This window comes from Penicillium griseofulvum, assembly GCF_001561935.1.
Source record: "Penicillium griseofulvum strain PG3 chromosome Unknown contig_91, whole genome shotgun sequence".
Classification (NCBI taxonomy): domain Eukaryota; kingdom Fungi; phylum Ascomycota; class Eurotiomycetes; order Eurotiales; family Aspergillaceae; genus Penicillium; species Penicillium griseofulvum.
The window spans coordinates 218,209-241,684 of NW_024467450.1; the positions used below are offsets into that span (position 1 = coordinate 218,209).

At 47.8% G+C, this 23,476-nt stretch overlaps 8 protein-coding genes across 8 annotated transcripts; 2 read left to right on the forward strand and 6 right to left on the reverse strand.

Annotated features, from left to right (window-relative positions):
• Window positions 1-1,316: 1,316 nt before the first annotated feature.
• Window positions 1,317-2,404, reverse strand: PGRI_064120 (putative C2H2 finger domain protein; the record flags this gene model as incomplete). Its single annotated transcript, XM_040794126.1, has 4 exons — window positions 1,317-1,911; window positions 1,972-2,051; window positions 2,107-2,298; window positions 2,351-2,404. 4 exons carry the CDS (start codon window positions 2,402-2,404, stop codon window positions 1,317-1,319), a joined length of 921 nt encoding a protein of 306 aa, XP_040649376.1.
• A 5,472-nt stretch (window positions 2,405-7,876) lies between these two features.
• On the reverse strand, window positions 7,877-9,088 carry PGRI_064130 (sucrase/ferredoxin-like domain-containing protein; the record flags this gene model as incomplete). The annotated part of the gene is made up of 2 exons (XM_040794127.1): window positions 7,877-8,608; window positions 8,696-9,088. The coding sequence occupies 2 exons, from the start codon at window positions 9,086-9,088 to the stop codon at window positions 7,877-7,879; spliced, it is 1,125 nt and encodes a 374-aa protein (XP_040649377.1).
• A 273-nt stretch (window positions 9,089-9,361) lies between these two features.
• Window positions 9,362-10,609, reverse strand: PGRI_064140 (uncharacterized protein; the record flags this gene model as incomplete). The annotated part of the gene is made up of 1 exon (XM_040794128.1): window positions 9,362-10,609. One exon carries the CDS (start codon window positions 10,607-10,609, stop codon window positions 9,362-9,364), a length of 1,248 nt encoding a protein of 415 aa, XP_040649378.1.
• A 403-nt stretch (window positions 10,610-11,012) lies between these two features.
• Window positions 11,013-12,396, forward strand: PGRI_064150 (3-keto-steroid reductase; the record flags this gene model as incomplete). The annotated part of the gene is made up of 2 exons (XM_040794129.1): window positions 11,013-11,080; window positions 11,142-12,396. 2 exons carry the CDS (start codon window positions 11,013-11,015, stop codon window positions 12,394-12,396), a joined length of 1,323 nt encoding a protein of 440 aa, XP_040649379.1.
• Window positions 12,397-13,135: 739 nt separating this feature from the next.
• Window positions 13,136-14,398, reverse strand: PGRI_064160 (mannose-1-phosphate guanyltransferase; the record flags this gene model as incomplete). The annotated part of the gene is made up of 4 exons (XM_040794130.1): window positions 13,136-13,155; window positions 13,210-14,233; window positions 14,296-14,339; window positions 14,392-14,398. The coding sequence occupies 4 exons, from the start codon at window positions 14,396-14,398 to the stop codon at window positions 13,136-13,138; spliced, it is 1,095 nt and encodes a 364-aa protein (XP_040649380.1).
• A 631-nt stretch (window positions 14,399-15,029) lies between these two features.
• On the reverse strand, window positions 15,030-16,064 carry PGRI_064170 (uncharacterized protein; the record flags this gene model as incomplete). Its single annotated transcript, XM_040794131.1, has 1 exon — window positions 15,030-16,064. One exon carries the CDS (start codon window positions 16,062-16,064, stop codon window positions 15,030-15,032), a length of 1,035 nt encoding a protein of 344 aa, XP_040649381.1.
• Window positions 16,065-16,804: 740 nt separating this feature from the next.
• PGRI_064180 (i-AAA protease YME1) lies at window positions 16,805-19,432 on the forward strand (the record flags this gene model as incomplete). The annotated part of the gene is made up of 5 exons (XM_040794132.1): window positions 16,805-16,834; window positions 16,896-17,036; window positions 17,089-17,203; window positions 17,261-18,984; window positions 19,040-19,432. The coding sequence occupies 5 exons, from the start codon at window positions 16,805-16,807 to the stop codon at window positions 19,430-19,432; spliced, it is 2,403 nt and encodes an 800-aa protein (XP_040649382.1).
• A 1,721-nt stretch (window positions 19,433-21,153) lies between these two features.
• Window positions 21,154-23,101, reverse strand: PGRI_064190 (glycerol kinase; the record flags this gene model as incomplete). The annotated part of the gene is made up of 4 exons (XM_040794133.1): window positions 21,154-21,429; window positions 21,495-21,661; window positions 21,716-22,710; window positions 22,776-23,101. 4 exons carry the CDS (start codon window positions 23,099-23,101, stop codon window positions 21,154-21,156), a joined length of 1,764 nt encoding a protein of 587 aa, XP_040649383.1.
• Between the last annotated feature and the right edge of the window lie 375 nt (window positions 23,102-23,476).

Sequence of the window (23,476 nt, forward strand, 5' to 3'; positions counted from 1 at the left end):
GTCTCACAAAGTTCTCGAGAGGCGGCAAACCCTTGATCAAAAGGGAGAGAAAAAAAATTTCATTTTGCCACAAGGCTCTTCTAGGGCCATGTACCCTGACCAAGTACTCCGTAACCCACACGGACTTGTGTTTGATTTGCTACTAGTGGCGATGTGTTTTAGCCAGAGTGCAACACTCCTGCTACCTTAGATTAACGGTTATGTACTCAATATGCAGAACAGAACCTAGTCTGTATTGGTGGACAAACCCTGGTAGAGATCCCTACCGGGATAATCCACTAGGAATTGTCTACTAGACATGGGCAAAAAACAAATTGCTGTTGCATCGGGAACTCGGGAAGAGAAGGCGAAAAAAAAAACCTAGAACCTTGCTCGAATATATTCTAATATTATGATTTAGAGGATTATTGGATTGTCAGACTGAATAATGTAGTAAATAGTTATATAAATAGTAAATAATTACTATGGCTCTCTAAAAAGTGTCTAAAGTGTCAGCCAAAATAATACATATTAATATAGCCTTTTAACACCTTATTCTAGAAAGGCGAAAACGAGCGAATTAAAAAAAAAAACCGCTTTGTTAGCGAGTCAGGGTTTCTTTTCCCTTGGCCCCTTAGCCTTGGCTTTCCCGACTCATAGAACTGGGCTCCTAGAACTCCGTGGAGCAGGAAAATGGGGCCACTTATAAACTCGAAAAAATTAAGTATAAGAAAAAAATAATAGAAAGGAAAACGAAAAAAAGCCACGAGTCATGCATGCCATGGAATTTAATTATTTTCGGACCGTATGCCAATCTAGGAATGGTATGACATTCTATAGAGATTGCCTGTGGGATACGGGTATAGGCCGAGAGCGGGAAGAGGGATTTTGTTTGAAAGGGCTAGGTCTTTGATGGAGCCAATGAGAGTGGGGTTTCCATCGCATTCATATTCCTGGAAAACGCTAGTCGGAAATGGTATATCATGTCGAACTTGGGTAAATTCTTCGGGATCTGAATCCTCGAATATAACATAAAATAATAAAGGAAAAAAAAAACACAATGTTCAGGTATCAAAACAAGATCGCCAATGAAAAAAGGAAACACCGTTGCCTCCGTTTAAAATGACAATATATAGAAAGAACATAATATCGCAAGGGGGAATCCATAATAAAAAAAAGGGCTCAGAAATTCTGGAAATGAACAGGAAAGAGCCAATATAGAACCACAAAGAAAAAACAGATGCCTGATTTGCAATTCCAAAAAAGAAACAGGAAAGTAGATAAGTCGTAACGGGCATTAAAACACGCATTGGATCCACAATTCTAGTAATCCGCTCTTAACCGCCTACTCCCAAAAACGTCCAGTCAGTCCCCTCCGATTGATTTAAGAGCCGGGATCCTGGGGTTTTGTACGCATAGTTTGGGTTGTAAGAAACCATCATTGGCTGCTCGGGTGGGAGTTGATGGCCTTGAAAAGATGGGTGCGGATATTGTTCTGGGATATAGTTGGCGCGTGGGTTTGTGTCGTAACGTTGCATCATTTGCAAGTATTGCTGCTGTTGCTGTTGATGCTGTTGCTGCGGATGTTGCTGTGGATGCGCATGGTGTTGCGGGTGTGGCTGTTGAGCGTGTGGCATGTTTACCGGAGAGGTTCCAGGTACATTCTGGGCCACGATCGGAGGGGCAGCTTCGTGAACCGGCACGGTACCCATCGGCACACTCTGGGGCGAGTAAAACTCATGACTTGGAGTCGCCGATTGCGGGTAATAAGGTTGCTGGGCGAGCATGTACTGCTCACTTGGGACCGAGACTGATACGGGTGTTTGGTGGTAAGAGTGCTCGGAGGTCGCATCTTCTGAGGATGGTCGGGTCAAACTCCCTGGAGGGTGGGAGCGGTGTTGATGTTTGGTGAGGGTGGTTTTGCGACAAAAACTGCAGTTTCAATAAGACAATTAGATGGTGCTTCGACCATTTTCACCCCAAAGTACTTACCTCCGCTCGCATGTTGGCTCATGGCATATGTATGGCCGCTTGCCGGTATGGATTCGGCGGTGGCGAGCCAAACTCGATGACTATAAGAAATCAGTAAATGCGCATCCTAAATTCCCCCCCCAAAAAAGTGCTTACATCTGAGAATGCCTTCTGACAGCCTTCATGGTCACAAACATGGGGCTTTTCGCCCGTGTGGGTCCTCGAATGTACGGTCAAGGCACTGCGCTGAATAAAGCTCTTATTGCAGTCCTTTACGGTGCAATGATACGGCCGCTCATTGGTATGAATACGATAATGGCGACAGAGATCGGACTTGCGATTGAAAGACTACAAATATCATGTTAGGATGAAAAAGATTCGAAAGAGCTGAAACACCCACCTTTCCACAATGCTCCCATGAGCAGTTAAAGTCGCGCCCGCTACCTGGAGCCATGGTGCAAATAACTGGGAGTGAAGGAAAAGAAAGACAAAGGGGGAAGAGGGGGAAGAACGTAAGCGCATATGCGCAGGGAAAAAAAAAAAAAAAGAAAGGTCAGGCTGAATCCCGAATCCAAAGCATAATATTAGAGGGGAATATCAAACAGATAAAGAGGGGGAGCCTCAAGTATTAAAAGTAAATGTTAATAGCTTTTTGAAGGGGGTAAAAAAAAAACGGCGCGGATGGGACCGTAGAGCATATTATTATTTATATTTTTAGTTTTATTTATTTTATAGATTTATAGATTTATTTTAATTATTTTATACTTCTTTTTTCTTTTTAGGTACCAGGTACCTCATTTTGTTATATCCATTTTTATATGTTAAATACTACACCTATCAGAGACCTTCTAAATATCACTGCCTACTTACTTTTCCCTAACATCTTTCTTTTCCCACGTACCACATCGGAAAACCGTCTAATACCTAAGGTAATTTTCTTACTAATTCAAAGGTAAGTTTACTATTTTAAAATGGAAATTGCGATAGCCAAAAAAAATAAAAAAAATAAAATAACCCCCACACCAGATTATTTATCACCCGGGCAAGAACATACTAGACTGGACCAGGCATGGAATAATACCGTATATAATACATGTGTATGTGACCCGTATCTAGAATAAACTTCTCAATCTCTTGGCCCTTTTTAATAACTTTAGATACAGAGAGGGGTATTAAATCTATAGACGGAGTACTCTGTACACACAAAGGACGTGCCTTGGGTTTCAAGGATGATATCATACATATTTTAGGAGACTCGGAAATTTGGCCATTCAAATGACTCTTGAAATAACGCAGTTTTAAGCCAAGCCACTTTAGCCGCGGCCGAACTACTCCGATCTACTTTTTTTAAGACACAATTTCTACGCTAAATAGAACGATCTCCAAGGATTATAATTTCTGTCTAGAAGTTCCCAATCTCTGCAAAGTCAAAGGAAATATGATAAGCTGGAGTAAAAAAAAGCCTCTGGAGTTAAGAAATGACTGCAAGGGATGGCTTATGACGCGGCATCTGTACCGGTGATAACTCGGATTCTATCCCGATGGATCAGGTACCCCAGCTCATCCCGCTTGTCCACCCCGAACCCCAAAGGGCTTCGGGTCCCATTTCCTTAAGGTTGGGGCTGTTCCCGTCTCTCCACTTCTGTTTAAATTGTTGATATTGTTCTCAACTTATATGTTAAGACAAATATCCATGGATGCTCTGAAGGTGTTACTTAATATCTTCACCGTACTCCGTATGGTGCATATTATAATTGCTTTTATCGTACCGGGGGTTGATCATTTGGTTTTCTTCACCTTCCTCCACACGTAGAGAAACAACTGGCCACTTGGTTTTCTATCCACATTCTGGTTCTAAAGTTCCAGTGGCAAACCATATGTCTTAAAGATTGAACAGCCTGTCGCCTCGTCACAAGATGTATCGGGTAGTCTCGGTTGGCCTAGGATGTCTCAATTGTCGATAGGCTCAAAAGGTGTCGCAAGAAGATTCGATATTCGCGCAACGTTTGCGGTGAGGATCACAGTTGAAATATACCAGAGCAGGTTAGATCTCTTAGAAAGTAAAAAAAAAAAAAAGGCAAAAAGCAAATAGAAAGCGTCTTCGGTGGTGACTGCTCCTGAACGTGGCAACCCACTCGCAGTCATCTTAACAGTGGCGATCTTTTAATCCTATAACCTTATTACGCCGGCATGACAGACGCCTTGTGGCTTTCCTTTTCTTTTACTTCCTTTTCGTGATCGACAAGCCCCATTTACATACCCTAGGTATGGACGGAGTACTCCGTAGAGCTTTGCCTAATCGTGTGGCGCAGATCTGTTGCCGCCAATTGCCTGATAGCGCAAGTAGATCTCGTTCAGATGACCAATAATGCTACGCTCATGATATATCCGAATCTTGATGATGTGCGCAGTGTACGAGGCAAAGCATGTGTGGGTTTGAGACCCACACAAATTTACCTATTAGGAGTTATGGATGCAGCCTACCTCAGCCATTGAGGTAATCGAACATGCGGAATAATTATTGGAACTAATGTTTGGAATAAAAAATATATATATTACCCGAAAAAACTGTTTAAGACGAAGATAGAAACTAAGAAAGGCTGCTAAGAAATTCTATTGTACATTGTTTAGTGTACGGGGTACAGCTTGCATAGCCCATAATTTTCTCCTGAAAGTCCAGACTTGCAGATACAATTGGGTCAACACTATGAAACTTTGAAAGGGAAATTATGCAATAAAAGATCGAAATCTTCGCCGATCAGCCCCTAAGAGATAAACTGCGAGCTCGGCCATCGCTTCCCTTAGATGCATAATCGCTCGACTTACGGAGTACAAACGTAGGTCGATCAGGTAGGTACGGCACAGTGTGCATGCTATACTGAGGCACATATACATATCTACGTATCATGTTGCGAAAGTAGGGTACAGTTGGTGTGATGCAAAAACAAAACCAAAAACCGGTGTACTTGCATGAAAAGAAATGAGGCGCCAGTCACAATATATCCAAGAACCTGGCCTTTGGGTGCTTTGTTTTCGTGGACTCATTTGTGAAGTGAATACCCCGGATACGGACGGGTTCCTTTTGGGGGCCATATCATATTCGGAAAGAAAAGACTTGTTCAGACAAATTCAGAAAAGGAAATCCAGAAGCTGTTCAGAAGCTCGAAGCTGCATGTGTATCATGCAAGGACAATGGCTTTCAAAGTTAGAGTTCAAGTGAATCAGCTTTTTCTTCCCCCCCCCCCTTTTTCCCAAGGCAATGTTTTTTTTCTCCCTCGGGTGAGATGATGCTCTAAGAAGCTCTGACTACCCCGCATTCCGTTTCATCTTGGCGATTAAAAGGTTGATATGACGCTGTTGGTAAGCTCTCTGATTTGATCTATGCAAGGTATGGCCCCCTCTTGGGCTTGGGACTAAGCCACTAATAGTGTTGGTATTTGTAGGTAATGGGTTGTATACGAGGGAAATCGTATGTACCCTGTACCCTGTACACCTGTGAAATTGAAAAGGGACTGTGTGAAAATAAGATCGGAAATATCTCACTTCCGTGGCGATCACTTATACCATGTGAAGTGCCGATAGTTATGTTGTACATAAAATACATGTAAATCCTATAAACAAATATCCCTCCACATGTCCCGGAAAAGCCACTAAATTAATCTCCGACGCGCAAATGGCGACGCACTAAAGAAGCTCGGGCTGCTTTATCCCCCACTTTAGAATCAAAGGAAGCTAAGAAGTGTGGACTCTGTTTCGGCAATCTGGCTATAATTGACTACGCGAGGTTAGAGACGGTATGAATGTGATATCATGTTTTCTCTAGGATACGACCATGGTGGTATGGTTCCGAGGAACGATAATATAATTCTCTTTCTCTTATTCCCCGCCATATTGCATTCTCTTGCTCTCGAATGTCGGTCAACAAAATTGGGGGCTTGCTCTCAGCGCTAAATACCTGACCGGCCAGGATCTTGCTAAGGGTGAACAGCCACCAATTGACCCCTTGCAGGCATTTTGACTCGAGTTTCAAATTTAGAACCGTTGGTTCTGCCAACAGCGCGAGAAAGATTGTGATCAAATCATCGAAACTTACCTTAAGCCCCTATCACAGCTGACAGTGAAGTTAATATTTTGTTACGCCTCGTTATTGGAAACCCGGGGTTCTCTTGCCCAAAAGACATTATCTCCGCCTATCCCGTAACACTAATGCATGTATACCTACAATATAAAAGGGATATCGAGAGAAATGACGTCTTGAATTTAACTCCGTCCCCCGCAAAAAAAGGAAAGAAAAAAAAAAAAAAGGAAGAAACAAAAATCCCGCATCCACCATTTTTCCGATCTCTGTGCAAGGGGGCGCCGTTGATAAAGCAACACGGGGGAACGTTGGCTCCTCTATTCTGTGCAATCACCGTCTCATGTTACTTTCAAACAAGCCCGGTGGAGCCCAGAGAAACGAGACCCCGAGGGCTGAGAGAGAGCGGCTGGTAGTCTTGGCTTTCCAAAGCTGCATCCCCTTGCTAGTCATCTGATGTTGTTGCTCATTTGAGGATATGACGTTTTCCCGTGTAGAATGGCTTCATGGATTTCTAAGGCCATTTCGGCCGTCGGGTACGCATGCACGCCTTGCTGCAACTAACGTGGTGCTATGGAGCACATTCGATAGCGTGGCACTATATCTTGGAGGGCACTTCGGTCTGAGATATAGTGGGTACACCTGAGTTAGTACACGAGAAATGGAATAGCCGGACGAAGGGCATATGTAGGTGGTTTCAAAGTTATCTGATTTGTATACCCAAGATTCAGACATATACACCTGTCTAGGTAGAATTCAGCACGCCCCACAGGTTGGCCCCGCTTCACCTGGGCAGTTCTAGGGCTCGGTCTATGTATTACATAAGCTTGACTCGCCGTCGACTTCGGGTCATCCCCGAGGTCAACATCGGGGCCGAGGAACTGTATTATATAAGCTCGGAGGCTTCCAAACTTGGAAGGTGCCATAGTTGTCACCGTTTCTATCCGAGATCTTTGAGAAACTGCGAACTAGTGAGCATACGGAAGGCTTCATATACAGGGCTTAGTGGCTTGCAAAAGCTGACGTTGCAGTTAACTCTGCATTGCATATATCTAGGCGTGAAAAGCGGCTTTATACATGGCCAAGACTACATGTCATCGTCAGTATATGTTCTTTAAGCAGGAAGCGTGTGGTTGTAGCCAACTTGAAGGGATGAACAATGTCCATACTAAAGATATTTGAAATGACATATACTTGATAAGGAGCAACGCTTGAAGAAGGATAATGACTATAAATGCATTTATTGATGTATTGTGTCTATGGGCAACGACAAGAACAGCTCTTCTTCTCGGGCTTGCGAAGCGTCACTCCTTCCGAACTTAAGGCCCACAATATTCTGACAGAGGCAACGACGCCCCAAAGTTTCTCGCAAAGGCAAACAACTCAAGTTGTAAGCCTGCCTCATGTGATTATATGATGTAGACAGTTGTGGAAAAGGAGTACAGGATATGTCAAAGATACAATGATCAGCCTGCCCAGGTGGTTCGGACCTAATGGTCAACACTATGGTGTTTTGTTATCTATCTTGAAAATTATAGAGAGATAGTAGTAATAATAGCAACTTGTCGTTATAAAAGCCTCACCCTAAATATCTCTGTCTCTCAATTAGTATGAAAGTGGTAGAATCAGGTGATAAATAGTAGATATACCATAAGAGTGCTACCAAGTATAGACATTGGCATTATACGCATAGACAGAGATTTGATTCGGGGGCAGTGCTGCATATGAGACCATTTCAATAGAAAAGCACAGATGAGATATATTAGGCAACTTAACATCAGCCCCGCATAGTAATATGTGTCCGTGAAAGACATTGCTATATCCACTCCCCCCCCCCGTACAAACTCAACTTTACCAACTCGTCAGCCCGCGCTCACGATCAAACCCAGCCCGCAACTGCTTCCCAGGCTTGAGCAACTTGCCCTGCAAGACAGTATACCGAATGATATTCTCACATTCCTCCGGCCGCACACGCGCCAGCCAGATTCCCTGCGCAGCACCCTCATCATCGACCTTCCCCTCCCCATCCGCAGCAGCATCGCGCTTGTACCACTCAAAGTCCCGACGGCGGTACACAATCACATTGGCAGAGTACTTGTGCCCGCCGACATGGCTAATGAAGTAGATACCCACGCCGCCAGGCCGCTGGTCGTCCATGTCGCGGTACAGGCCGAGAGGGCGCAGGTGGCGCTCGAACTCACGGCGGAGCAGGGGCGCCGATTGTCCGCAGCGCGCATCGCGTGTCCGCTGCGAACACAGCAGGATTACTGCTGCATGGGGGCAGGGGTGGGATTTGAGGGATGTGGTGATTGATGTTGTGGATGGGTGTGGGAGGTCTTGTGTTTTGAGGTCTTGGTTTGCCTCTGTTGATTGCTCCGGTGGAGGTGGGATTGCGCCTAGTGGCGTTGTTGTTGTCAGGGACCGGTTGATGAAGTTCTCAATCAGATCTGGAACTAGCTGTGGGGTGACGTGCTCGACAATGGTGAAGCTCGGCAGCAAGAGGATGGTTGTTGGCTGTTTGCCCTCGTCGGCAATGTGGTATTCATCCGGGACGGGCATATTTGATGCTGACAGTTTGAGTCGCTGTAGGAGATTTCGGCATTGCTGTTAGCTTCTCTGTGGACATTGGTTTTGGAAGGTAAAGAGGGATGGTGGTGGATATTGTCATACCCCGTTACTCGGTTCCAGCCCTCCCTTCTCAATGGCTTCCATGACGCTCCCTTTCTCGTCTGCCACATCTCTCACCCAATCTGATTTCCCCGTTGCGACGAGCATATGCGTCGCCCATCCATTAACCTGTCCATATAGTTCGTCTTGTTGATCAACATCGAATTTGGCGGGGTATTTGATTGTGCATGTCGCGCAGTCATGCAGGCAGTCTTCGCCGTCTACCGCTGGATCAACGTTTTGGAAGAGTTTATCGCTCGAGGAGATTGTTTGAAATCCCTCTGCGGCGAGGGCGTTGTCGCCCACAGCGTCGGTGGTGTTGTCGGTCTTAGACGAGGCGAGAGAGACGTTGGAAGAGCTGAAAAGGGAGGAAGTCCCTCGGCGAAACAGATGCATTGTTACAGGATATGGGTATATTCTTCAACAGCTCGAGAAGGGAAAATATGTACCAGTTTGGCCTCTTTTTATTATGACGCGTTTGTCAATTATAAAATTGATCTTATCAATCATTTTGCAGGTTCGCCAAGGAATCGGAATGTTTTCCGCCTGACTAAGTCCACCCCACCTCAGCCTTGGAAAGCTTCCGACCTTAGGTCCAGGGTTTATCGCAATTGGATGTCTAAACGACGTTGCTCTATAATTAATATACAAGGTATGAATGTGATGCCATTAGTGCCTACGTCCAGCGTAGTCAATTGTATACGGCAAATCTGTTGGATCTCGTGGCTGCGTCAGGCGAATGACACTCCCCGCCGAACTGCCGGATTGGCCCGATGCCACGCGTCGTAGACTCCTCATAGAAGGTGTGCGAAAAGGACTTCGTACCGCGTAAGATCCACTGTCTGTTGACATTCCCGACGCGGGGCTTTGCATTGCGGGCGCAGTGTCATATCCGGACTGGGTCTCCCAGGTAGACGCATTCGAAGGGCGAAGGCTGTCACTCCGCATGGATCCTAGAGCCCCGTCATAACCATATGTTCCAACAGTATCTGTTTCCCCCTCTTCGTCCGATGGCCCGATGGCAGATTCGCTATAGGCCCGTCGGTAGCTTGCGTTGTCGCGAATTTCATCCAGGATCGGTGGTGCAAGGGATGTCATTCCTCTCAAAGTTTCTGCGAAAAGATGCATCAGGTCGCGGAATTCAGCCTCGTGTAGATCGCGCGGCGAGAACCGGGCTCGTTCGTACAGCGCAAGGAAATCCACGCCAAGTTCTGGTGGATAGATAGCCCCAAGCGACGTCAGATGGCGGATATATTCTCTCAGACCCATTGAGGCAGGACGTTGCAACACTTCTACCACGCGTGTATCCGGGAGAGAGTGTGTTGTAATGTCGCCTGGCGGATCGAAGGGGTATGGGGGCGCAAGTGATAATGAATCGGCAGGGGCAAGAGAGACAGCTTTGGCTTCAATCAAGCTCGGGAGCTCCAGTATGACCGTGCGATATGGTAGATCCGGCAAGTCTGGTGAAACAGGCGAAGACCAGCCAGGGTGCTCGACATCGCCCCATGGGGGTCGTTCAGGGTCAATGAGAAGCGGTCTGTAGGTTTGGAAGTTGTTCTCATCGGTGGAGACATCGCGCGGGCGGGCCTGGTAGGCAATGACTGCGCTACGAACGAGGCCTTCCTTCACTAGCCGCCTGACGCTCTTGCTCACATCTTCCTTTTCCACGGGGATCCAGGCTTTGGGTATGCCGGTGAGTGCACTCCGATTCGTGTAGATGCGTGTCGCATAGATAAGGGCTGCAATTATAAAAGTTATCACATATGCGCCAATAATGAAAAAGACGTTGGTGAATCGATTCGTCTCCCAACATTGGTAGATGGTGTCGGCGGGTGTGAGAATGATGAGGCAGAAGAGGATGATGGCGAAGAAGAAGAATCCGGTTGTGTTGAGAAACCGCTCAAGTCTGACTGCCATAGCTTCCCGTGTGCCAACCGCACGGCATTTGGGTGAAATTTAGGAGATCCCAGCCATGAAGCGTGCGGAGGAAGTGAAGATCAAGTATGACGGGGATGGCCCCGGGGCCATATCTACGATTCCGATAAGGATAAGATTTACAGGCAGTCACGTGACTAACGTGGCATAGGTAATTACCCCGTTCGGTGGATTATCGACAACAGACATTGCCAGTGCTCGTTGGAGGGGAATCCTTTTATTTCTGGTGCAACAGATTGTCACATACCTTATTTGTTGTGACAACAACCAACACCCTCTCCAGCCTCAGCGAACTTCAATTATTCCAAGGACGTCTTATCACATAACCCCTATCTCCGATATCAAAAAAAGTGCCGAGTCAACAAACTCGCTGGAGTAACACGCCATGGATCAGCTCACCCCCGCTAATGAGCAGCAAAATATGTTGCACATCCTCGTGACGGGAGCCAACAGGTATAATCTTCCAATGAAACTATTTTCTTCAATTTTCTATACTAAGTTGGTCCATACTTAGCGGTCTCGGATTCTCTATTTGCTGCCGTCTTGCCGACGAGTTCCTCTCCTCTCACCCAGAATCCGAATCTCTCACCATAATATTCACAACTCGAAGCCCGCGTAAAGCCCAAGACACAATCCGCAGACTAGAAGCACACCTAAAATCAACCTCCCCTTCCGCATCTGCCGCAGCGCGCGTCCACTTCGTCTCAGAGAGCGTTGACCTCGGCGATCTTCGCTCGGTGCGCGAGCTTTCCCGCAGACTAGTCCACACCCTCCCACGACTCGACTCGATAGTCCTCAACGCTGGGTTAGGCGGCTGGTCCGGCATCGACTGGCCCAAGGCCATTTGGGACGTATGCACAGATCTCCTCCACGCAGTGACCTGGCCTGCCTACAAGCTGGCGCCAACGGGCGTGTTGACAGGCAAGCAAACAAAGACGGAAGAAGAGCCTCCGCTCGGAGCGGTCTTTTGCGCAAATGTTTTCGGGCACTATATGCTGGCGCACAACGTGGCCCCCCTGCTGAAGCGGGCGCGCACGAACGGCCCCGGGCGTGTGGTCTGGGTCTCCAGTCTGGAGGCGACTTGGAACTTTTTCAAGGTCGATGATATCCAGGGTTTGCGCACTGATGCGCCGTATGAGTCTTCTAAAGCTCTCACTGATATCCTCGCTTTGACTTCCAATCTGCCAAGTACCGCCCCCTGGTCGGTCCAGAGCTTCTTGCAGTCCGAGACGGAGCTTGACACCCATGCTATCCACACAGATGCTCCCGACGCGACTCCGCGCATGTATCTCTCTCACCCTGGTATCTGCGCCACATCGATCATCCCGCTTATTCTTCCCCTTGCGTGGGCGATGATTGCTGCTTTCTGGGCCGCGAGGATGCTGGGCTCGCCCTGGCATCTATTGTCGACTTATCTCGGGGCTTGTGCTCCGGTTTTCCTCGCTCTGGCATCGCAGGCTGACGTGGAAGCTGCTGAAGCGCCTTACCACCGGGCCGGTGGTGGCAGAGCCAAATGGGGCTCGTCTTGCGGGCGTCTTGGGATTGAAAGTGTGGTTTCTACCGAGGTCGATGGCTGGGGACATGGAGGTGTTGTGGGCACTCCTGTTGTTGAAGCTGACCGACTCCGACGTCGTAAGCGTGGCGCGGAAGATCTTACTGAGGAAAAGAAGGAACAGTTTGAGGAGCTTGGACGCCAGTGCTGGAAGCAGATGGAGGAGTTGAGAATTCAGTGGGATGAGATCTTGGATCAAGCCGAGGCTCGTTCCTAGAGCCTAAAAGCAAAGAATGGCTTCGCCGAAGACACACATGCTTAAATCGCTACTTCGGTTTCTCGCTATTTGACCGATTCGAAGCAGAACAGCTTCAATAACTATGCCCAAAACTAATGTATGTAATTTTCTGTGTATGATACTTCTACAAAGATGAAATGAAACGCCTGAATTGTCTTGAAGACCAACTGAACTTGCATTTTTTTTCTTTTGCGAATTCTGCCTCCCATTATTTACATCAACAGAACCAGCCCCACGCCCATGTTCTCATTAAAACGGATATGGCATGAATTCCTTGCCCACCAATTACCAGAAAACCAGTGATAAAGAAAAATTTGAGAAAAAAGAAAGATTGGAATGAAAACAGGTGGCCAAACGCAAGGGAGCGGGGATGTAGTGACGAAGCCCTATGTAGCACTAAAACGGGAATAACTTGAAGGATAAACGTAGAAAAACAAGACTAAAAGGGGTTATTTCTTGCAAAATAGCCGAAATCGCACGCTTTCACCATCTAGGTTTCTGAGTGCATCGATCATCGGACGAAAGAGAGAAAGTTGCGAGGGCGATGAACCGTCACGGAAGAAAGGCAAGCCGGCAGGAGAAGAGAAGACAACGCAGTAAACGACTCCGGTTCTATGCATCAAAGAGGGCGGGATGGAGGTATCGGCACGAGAGTTGAAGGGAGGTATTTCAAAAGGCATAGCGACGTGAAGGAAGAGGGGGAAAGTAGGAAAGGGGATTACATGATGATCGCGGGGACTGTATAGGTTGATTAGTATAGGTTTGTTGGGATCGATAGAAACCAAGACTTACCATCAATGTTCTGCTTGATGCTCTTGTGAGGCAGAATCGAGCCACCGTTGACATACACCTCGTCGGCGATGGTAACGTCGTCTCCGAGAACAGTCACGTTCTCCAGACGAGCCCAGCGACCAACAGAGCTGTTCCAGCCAACAATGGTGGACTTGATCCAAGCATGATCCTTGACCTTGCAGTTCTCCATCACGACGCAGCGCTGAAGACGGACACCGTCACCAATGACGACGTTGGGACCGATAACCACGTTGGGACCAATGCGGCAGTTCTTGCCGATCGTAGCAGAGGGATCAACCATGACATTTCCGCCGTACACGTAGGGCTCTGTATGAGAGACAAGCATCTTGGGGCTGCGCTTGGCCAGGGAGGTCAGGTACAGGCAAGTACCGGTAAGGAAATCCTTAGGTTGGCCGACATCCATCCAGAAGCCCTCGAGATCGTAGGAGTGGAGCTGGCCCTCCTTACAGATGGCGGGGAAGGTCTCCTGCTCGATGGAGGTCGGGCGGAGATCAATGCGCTTTAGAACACTGGGGTTTAGAATGTAGATACCGGCGTTGATACGGTTGCCAACAAATTCGACGGGTTTCTCGACGAAGCGGTCGATGCGGGAAGCATGGTTGGGCTTGTGCACGACGACACCGTACTTGGAGGGCTCATCAACCTTGGTGACGACAATGGTACCCTCATCACCGTGGCTCTTGTGGAAGTCGGCGAGCTCTTTGAAGGGGTAGTCGCAAATAACATCCGAGTTGAGTACAAAGAAGGGTGTGTCATCTTTGCCTAGAATCTCCTCCGCCAGCTTGAGTGGACCAGCCGTGCCTAGCGGTTCGGACTCGACGGAGAACTCAATGTTGACTCCGTATTGCTCCTCGTACTTCTTTAGGGCCGCGACCATCACATCCGGGCGGTAGTTGACGGCAAGAACGATATCAGTAACACCCGCAGCAGCCAAGCTCTCAACCTGGTGCAAGATCATGGGCCGGTTTCCGAACTCCACCAAGGGCTTAGGAAGGGTGAGGGTCTATATCAATTGAAAGCATTAGCATTGTCAAGTAGAGAAGCCCAAAAAATCAGGGGATTTACCAAAGGACGAAGACGGGTTCCGAACCCTCCAACAAGAATAAGAGCTATAGAGAGGGGTTAGCGGGGGAAAATGAAAGCATTGAATATACTCCATACCCTTCATGATTGAATTGGAAAAGAAAATGTTAAAAAAAATTAGAAGAAATTAGGATTAGGAGAAACAAAAGGAGAGAGACTCTCTGTTATTTAGGGAACACCTGGCCGTTGATGGATTTATTTTCGTCCAAGTGGGGGCACGTGAGTGGCGGTGATTGGAGGGGCTTCTGTTTGCGGGAAAAAGGGGGCCATATACTTCACTCTGTTTTAGGGATCTTATTTTTGCTTTGCTTTGCTTTACTTTTTATTTTCTTTCGTTTCGATCTTATAAAAAAAAAATATGAATGAAATTATATTGTCAATGCCAATTTACTCTGTATAGTTTTTCAAATAAGTCAGTGGATAGCTCTCAAAAGTCTCCTGAGGTTTCCTTAGTTCAGCCATCCCCGGCCAATATGTCCAATGTTATTGCATGGTTATTACCGGATGCAGATTGCCTCCCCCGCGAAACTAAACTTCATTTTACGATGGTCATGAGGTGTCGCCCCCTGAAACTTAAGTGATCGGGTTTTTTTGGTGGGTATTTCCCCTCTCCTGTCTCAGATACAATATTACTTAGGAACTACTCCGTACATAATACATGGATATCATCAATAATAACTATCAAGCTCATATTTTGACTATAGGATTAAAAGCAACTACTGCGTATCCGGAGGCAGCCCACGTGGATGGGACATTCCAACCGAATCCGTCACAAAACGGAGCATCCAGTTCCGTACACTGCGGGCCTTCAGGGCCGGCTGATCATCGTGGGAGCCACCTGCTGGGATTCTTCCCTGGTAAAATCCAACTGCATCCGTCACATCCACCGGTTGTCGATGCAAAAGCTCAACCGTAGTCATCCCTCGGCGCAGGCTTTGCCCATACACCCGATCTTGGAATGTGCTGAGCCCGACGGTTCGCAGCAGAATGATGTCGCGGGGTCGAAGTGACGCCAGCGATCGACCCAGATCCGCTTCATTATTCTTGGCAGCGGTTGGCTTCTCTGGCCTAAGCCAAAAATTGACTGCAAACCCAGCCCTTGTCTCGTCTCCAACCACGAGCTCGAGAAGGTCCAGTTCGGTTTTCCATTGTCGTGTTACTATCCGACGTGGGGGATGAACTGCTAGCACCCCCACGATCATATTCACCGTCATCGTTTGCGGCGCGATGGACTGTATGTACCTGACTGTGGGAAGGTCTTGCAGATTGCTGAGGGGTCCAGGGATATGGAGGATACGAGGTGACCCTGGGGTGTCTGGTTTGTCCAACCCCGTAGAGCTAACCACCACGCTGTCCTCGCCTAGACTGCTCTCCTGCGTGGTATCTGCTACGTACACATCTGAGCCAGCTACCTCGGAGGTTTCGTGGATCGCAAAAGAATGGTCGTAGAATTGAAGAATCGAATCTTCTGGATGTTCTGGCTCGTCTGTCGCAACGGCCAGTTGATGAGAGATGAAAAAGGCTGGATCCTCATAGCCTTGGAAAGAGTCATAATTGTCACCTAGCTTATCGACTGATGGTGACCGTAACACTCTCCATCTTACAGGTGGCTGATCTAGGGATAGCTGTTGTTCCGGGCTCTTCGTATCCTCGTGAAATGGAGGTATGGGCTTGTTGAGAAGCTCGTCTGTGTCCCAGTTCAGACTTGCTGACAACGGAGCGCCTACCAAGAATATATTCTTTCGAGACATATCTGCATTATACAGAACAAGTAAAGGGCTCTTGTCCCCAAGAAAGAGTGTAAGCTGTTAGATCTCTCCATTGATCAAGGGGTTTGTCACAGGGTCATTCTTAAGAGCGTTAAGATGAAGAGACGTCAAGACGTTGAAATTCGTAAAAGATCGGGTGCGAACTTTGGAACCATGGGTAGCTTCAACACCATTGATAGGCATAACTGGCTCTTTCCAGCTACTACCCGTCGTTTTGCTGAAATCATTCAAGATACATTCGAAATTATTTAGAGGTTATACTACTCAAGAAAAATCGGCAGCACATTTTAAACATTTCCCTGCTTTTTATCATTTGTAGTCTACCTATAAACCGACAGAGGGAATAATTACCCAATGAAAATATCGAAAAAAAGACTTCGAACCATACATTTCCTTAAAATGTCCTCTTCATTCCTTCGTTGGAGTTCATAAGAGCCAATGACACTTATCAAGAGCTTCCATTTATACCGCGCACGTGCCACCTGAAATCACGTGGCATTTATACGGTCGCCCATTCAGACACAACTGGCCCGTCGCCCTTCGCCGCATCAAAGCGGAGCACACTATCGCCTTCCTCTATCTTCACTCTTGCGTCAGTGATGTCAATCTCTTCAACTTGGGCTTAACATATTCTCAATTTTACTCTTCGGCTGTAGATTTGACCAAGAGGAGCACACGCCCATCCTCGCACCCGGCCGAGTGCCGCTGTATATCGGACCGTCATGGCCTTTCAAGTCCCGATCCCCATGCCTGTGAGTATCACCGCGATTTTTCATCCAAATTCCACAACTGACATGAGCAACCTGCTACTAGAATGTCGCTGCCGTGACATCGGATCTCTGGCCTTCAATGTATAACGTCCTCGCCGTTCCCTGGAAGCAAACCGGTCGAACTCCGACGACAAATGTCAGTGCGTCTCTCAAGCGCAATACTAGCCGACAAGAAAATGAAAGAGTATGGCATAATCTATCATCCATTTGGCGTCACCCCATGCTGATCGAGATAGATCTCTCAACGCGCGACCTTGCCTGAATACCTCGAAGGCGTTTCCATTGAAGCTCTACGAGCGGAGATCGTCAGCCGGCCTTCGCAACAAACGTGGTCATCATTGCTGAACCGAAGTATGTTCCAGCCCAAGCAAAAAACCCTGATGAATCATATCTAACCATCGATAATAGACAACGCACTTCGAGCCACCCCATCCTTTACGCCGATTCGCCATGCTATCCCAGGCGCTCGTTCATACTCAACTCTAACCCCATTCCGCCTTAACTCCCTACGCACGGCCCCGAAGGTCAATGGTCTTTCGAAGGCACAGCAACAACGGTTTTTGTTCGGGGGATCCTGGCATCATATACTAGCTCAGAAGGAGAAGGTCGCCAACAAGAGTCCGAACAACGTAGACGCTCAAAATGCTTTCTATTCGGCTCTTCTGCGTGCCAAAATGCCTGGTATAGTTATCGAACGACACCGGAGCGGTTATTTTGCAGGTGACCTCACAACTGAAGCATTGGTCCAACAGGCCCAGTCAAGCCTCGGTGGCGCCGACGCTGCAGCTGGAGCTGGAGCTTTCACCGGGTCAAACCACAATCTGAGTCCTGAACAGCTTCAGGCGGTTGGTCAAGCGGTCGCAGCCCGGGCTACTGGCAGTCAAATCGGAATGGGAAAACAAAACGGTACCGGCGCCAAGGACGCTCCTCTTTACGTTGTGGTCGATGAGTCTCTCGGAAGCACAGTGTTCCGTTGGGTCAAGTTCTTGCTCATTTTCGGCTTTTTCACTTACATCTCTCTGGTCACGGTCACTATCTTGGTTGAAACCACTGGCGTTTTGAAGAACGTTCGTGGTGCACAGGACAAGGAAGCTCAGCCTGAGCAGCAAACAGCTCGTTTCAGTGATGTGCATGGCTGTGACGAGGCCAAGGATGAACTGCAGGAGCTGGTGGAATTTCTTCTCAACCCAGAGCGTTTCTCTTCCCTAGGTGGCAAGCTGCCCAAGGGTGTTCTCTTGGTCGGTCCTCCCGGTACCGGTAAGACCTTGCTTGCGCGTGCTGTTGCTGGCGAAGCGGGTGTCCCATTCTTTTACATGTCTGGATCTGAATTCGATGAGGTATACGTCGGTGTTGGTGCCAAGCGTGTCCGTGATTTGTTCGCTCAGGCTCGTAGCAAGTCTCCGGCTATCATTTTCATCGATGAACTGGATGCGATAGGTGGCAAGCGAAACGAGCGCGATGCTGCCTATGTCAAGCAAACGCTCAACCAGCTGCTCACTGAACTCGACGGATTCTCCCAGACTAGCGGTGTTATTATCATTGCTGCTACCAATTACCCTCAGTTGCTGGACAAGGCACTCACCCGACCTGGTCGTTTCGATCGTAGGGTCGTTGTGGACCTGCCTGATGTTCGTGGCCGAATGGACATCTTGAGACACCACATGAAGGAAATCCAGTTCGGTACTGATGTTGATATCGGAGTCATTGCACGAGGCACTCCCGGCTTCTCCGGTGCTGACCTGGAGAACTTGGTCAACCAAGCTGCTGTCCATGCCAGCCGTGACCGCAAGGCTAACGTTGGCCCATACGATTTCGATTGGGCCAAGGATAAGATTATGATGGGCGCTGAGGCTCGCAGTCGCATCATTCAAGACAAGGACAAGCTCTTGACTGCGTACCACGAGGCTGGTCACGCTCTTGTTGCACACTTCTCTCCTTCATCTACTCCGCTATACAAGATCACCATTGTTCCCCGTGGTATGGCCCTTGGTATCACTCACTTCCTACCAGAGATGGATACTGTTTCAAGGAACTACACCGAATACTTGGCAGATATCGCCGTCTCCATGGGTGGCAAGGCTGCTGAAGAGCTGGTTTTCGGCCACGACAATGTCACCAGTGGTATCTCAGCTGTAAGTCTTACTGGTTGTCTTTTTATTCTTTTCTCGATACTAACGGTCTGTTTAGGATATTCAAAGTGCCACCGAGACGGCCTTTACGCTGATCACCCGGTTCGGATATTCCAAAAAACTTGGCAACGTTGACCTGTCTACAAACTACGACAGCCTATCATCGGAAACCAAGCAAGAGATCGAGGGTGAAGTGCGCCGGCTCGTGGAAGAGGCCCGTGACCGAGCAACCAACATCCTGACCGAGAAGCGCCATGAGCTAGAACTTTTGACAAAGGCGCTCATCGAATATGAGACGCTCACAAAAGAAGAGATGGAGCAGGTGCTGAAGGGGGAGAAGATCACCAAACTTCAGTCCTCCCCTAGTGCACCGCTAAAGCTTCCCGGTGCGTTGCAGTCGGCCAATCTCAGCTCTTCTGCGGCAGGAAGAGCACCCACGGTCAATGAATAACCTTGGATGTTCACCACATGTAATCTCCCCTTTTCATTTCCCTGTTTTATTTTCTTGCTGGCTCTACAAACACCCACCTACCATGTTTTCTTGTCTCCATTGTGCATCCCCTTATCATTCGGGCGTCTTATGAAAATACCATATTCCGTTGGTTCTCTTTTCTACATCGTGTCTCAGGTCCATGCTCGTTGACTCTGGTTATCAACTCGCCGCTTTGCGTGCGTAATACCATGGAAGCTTGAATTGATCTCTGTACATATTTCTTGTACGCTGTACCTTGTATGTGTATGTCACAATCCATTGATTGAACCGCTTGGTGTCAACGTATCTGCGTAGCAGGCAACGATCCCTGGTCCATCAAACTATGACATGTCCATTCGCCTGCATTGCGCATTAGCTCGGACCAGCCTCTTCTACAACATAGAGGTCATAATAAAAACAAAGATGCTACGAAAATTTCTCTTCTCTTCATCTTGAGAGGGAAAGTATAGCAGGAAAAACGAGCAAATTCCGCATGAAAATAGAAATATCTATTCCAAATTTATACATACACATGTAATTAGGTTGCAAGTACATGAGGACATCTTGTAAATAATCCCGTTGTATTGATTAACGTCCAGGACCTTGGGGGTATAGGGACCTAAGCTAATGGTATGTACAAAAAAAAGTGCGCCTTGGAAAGTAAGTCATTCGAAGTGATATGGTAAACATCTTACCTGGCTGCCCGTCCTGCAACCTATGAAATGGATACCTTGTGTCTTGGGTGTGATTACTACCAACTGAGAGCCGAAGACGGAGTTGTATTACCGCCAAGGCGGCCTTTACTTGCTTGAGGGCGGGGCTGGTGGGCGGCAAAGCCGGTTGAATCGCCCTAAGGTATCCCCATGCGAGGACCAAAGGGTTCAATAATCCCGTCAACCGTCGAAGTTAGGGCTCCACACCTGTAATGATGTCATGTTTTTTTGATACAAGTTGAGAAGAAACATTTCGAAGTTCATACATACATAACATACATACATAGTAGTACATACATAGTATGTAGTAGTACTACATCCATGGATGAATGCTGTGTTTTACGAACTACACATTCTAGTTGTAGTTAGGAAGGTGTACCTCATCAGGTATATGTACATATAAACCCCCCCTCGTTTTCTCAACACCAGAAACATTCCTTTTCCCAAGTCCCGGCGAACTTACCCCATACCCGGTTTGTTGATCGGATTCTTGTACATAAGTTGGAGAGATCATGTATTATTTAAATTTTTTTTCTTCATTTTCTCACAAGAAACCGTTTGTATATACACATGTGCCAAGTCTAGCTCGTTCTATAAGAAGCAAGCCAACAGCAAAATGAAAAAAAGTAAAAACCCCAGCTCTTCTGGAACCAACGACTCCCGTCATAACGGTCATGATGAAGGTGGGGGGAGGACATGGGCGTCGGACAACGCCTATTAGGACGGACTTTCTAGTCTGGAAATTCTCTAAATATGTATAATTGGAAACGCGAGGTGTCCAAATGCCCCCGGAGAAAAAAAAAACAATTCGGGTATCCAAGAGAGGATAGGTGTGATATCAGGTTCACGTGGTCTTCATGCAAACCAAATATCTCTTGCTTCTTGTGGGTGTGTGTGTCGTGCGTGGTATGAGATGCATAACCTGGCCGCGGGGGTCGATGACGGAACCGATTGGGGTCATCTCAAAGGAATATGTATAAAAGTTGCTTATTCGTTGTCGTCATTGTGGTCCTCTCTATCCTCGTCGGCCATCCAGCCGCGCGACATCTCCACGGCTTTGGACCACTTTTTATACATGCGGCCACTGGCCTTGACGGACATTGTTGGGGTGAAGGAGGCTCGGTTGGCGCGGTTCATATGCTTCAGTTCGGAGAAATCCTTCCAGATGTTGACAGCGAAACCGGCGGCGATTGCGGCGCCGAGGGCAGTAGTTTCGTGCATTGAGGGGCGTTCGACGGGGATTTGAATAATATCAGCTTGTGTCTAGTGAAAAATTAACAGTTAGCGTGTGGTCTTGGAAGATATAAAGGTGAAAAAGAGAAACGTACCTGCATGCAGACATCCGAGTTACTCATGCCACCATCAACAGCCAGTTCGGTCAGGCTCTTGCCGCTGTCCATTGCCATCGCATCGAGAATAGCTTTCGTTTGGAAGCAGGCCGCTTCCATAGTTGCACGGGCAATATGTCCTTTTTGTGTGTGGGCAGTGATTCCCCCTGGTGAACGTTAGCAATCAAATTTCCGCGAGGCGAAGCATGTTCGAGACTTACAGATAGTTCCCTGGGCATCATCGATCCAGTAAGGAGCAAAGAGACCACTGAACGCAGTGACAAAAACGCAGCCACCGCTATCCGGCACGCTGGCAGCTAAATCGCTGACCTTCCGTGAGTCGCGGAAAAAGCCGAGGTTATTCATTAGGAAGGAGACACCACTGCCTGCCACGGCCACACTGCCTTCCAGTGCATAGACGGCCTTGCGGTCTCGCCCTAATTGGAAACCCACGGTGCCCAGGAGACCGTGTTTAGAGATAACCGGCTTCTCACCAACGTTGTAGAGAAGGAAGCATCCGGTACCATAAGTGTTCTTGGCCATTCCCGGAGAAAAGGCACAGTGGCCGACCAAGGCTGAAGCCTGGTCACCCAGACAGCTGGTAATGGGAACACCCTCCAGCGGCCCTTCGGCGACTCTACCGAAACCCTCGGGATCGGCCGAAGGAAGGATCTCAGGTAGACGGATCTTTTTGGGGTCAATGTCAAAGAACTTCAAGAGGCGATCATCGTATTGGAGGGTTTCAAGGTTCATGAACATCGTCCGTGAGGCATTGGTCACATCTGTAACTAGACGCTTATTCTGAGGACCACCATTGAGGTTGTAGATGAGCCAGCTGTCAACGGTTCCAAAGGCAGCCCGGCCATCATCATACGCCGACTTCACATCGGGCAGATTGTCGAGCATCCATCGTAGCGTGACCGATGAGGGGTATGTGGAGAGAGGCAGGCCGCAAATATTACGGAGCTCATCGGCACCGGGCTTTTCCTTTAATTCCCGTACCAGGTTGACGGTACGAGTATCGGTCCAAGTGATTGCGTTATGCAGGGGCTCGCCGGTTTCCCAGTCCCAGACCAAGGCGGTTTCTCTTTGACTGGTAATACCAATGGCTTCGATGTCGGATGTGGTGTAGCCAAGAGCAAGGAAGGATTTCATAGCCTCTTCAATACAGATATAGACCGATTCAACCAATTCGTAAGGGTCTTGTTCGTGCCATCTGTGGGGGTGCGGGGCAATTAATATCCGGGAATTTCAAAAAGAGGGGGTTTTTTTTAAACCTACCCTGGGTGCTCATGAATTTGATGGAATTCAGTTTGGTATTTGGCAACAGGAACACCTGTGCAGTCGAAGATGATGAATCGTGTACTCGTTGTACCCTGGTCAATGGTACCAATGAACCGATGTTTCATTGCATCCTCGTCCTCTTGATCCTGTAGCAAAGAACGGTCCCCATCATCTCTCTGTTTTGGACGATAGTTGAGATTCAGTTGTTCCCGTTGTTTGTCCTCCACATGCTGGTGCACATGTTGTTCGGGGGCCTCGAAATCCTGGGCGGGTTCGGAGTCTCCATCGACGCTCTCAAAGTCCAACTCGAATGGGTTTCGCATCTTCCAAAAATGTGTGAAAAAAAAAAAGGTATTAAGAGAGACTGATTTTACTGTCCTCAAGATTTAAAGAGGGGAATGGGGAGAAGAGAACTACGAGGTGGCGGTGTTGAGAGGGGACCAGCTCCCGTGGCAGAAAAGTGGAGCGTGACGTATCAGAGAAGTGGCCAGGTATAGAAGGTGAAATATGGCAGTCTTCACCGTTATAAAAAAAAAAAGTGAAAGGTTGAAATTGTCCGGGGAGTTAAGACGTTGAAAGGGTCGAGGTAGAATAAGTATAAAAAGGTAAGTAAAAAGTAGGGGGAAAAAAATGAAGATCTAAAAAGAAGGGCCCTTCTCTTTAACCAAAGGGGAAAACCAGGTGGGGGAAAAAAAAAA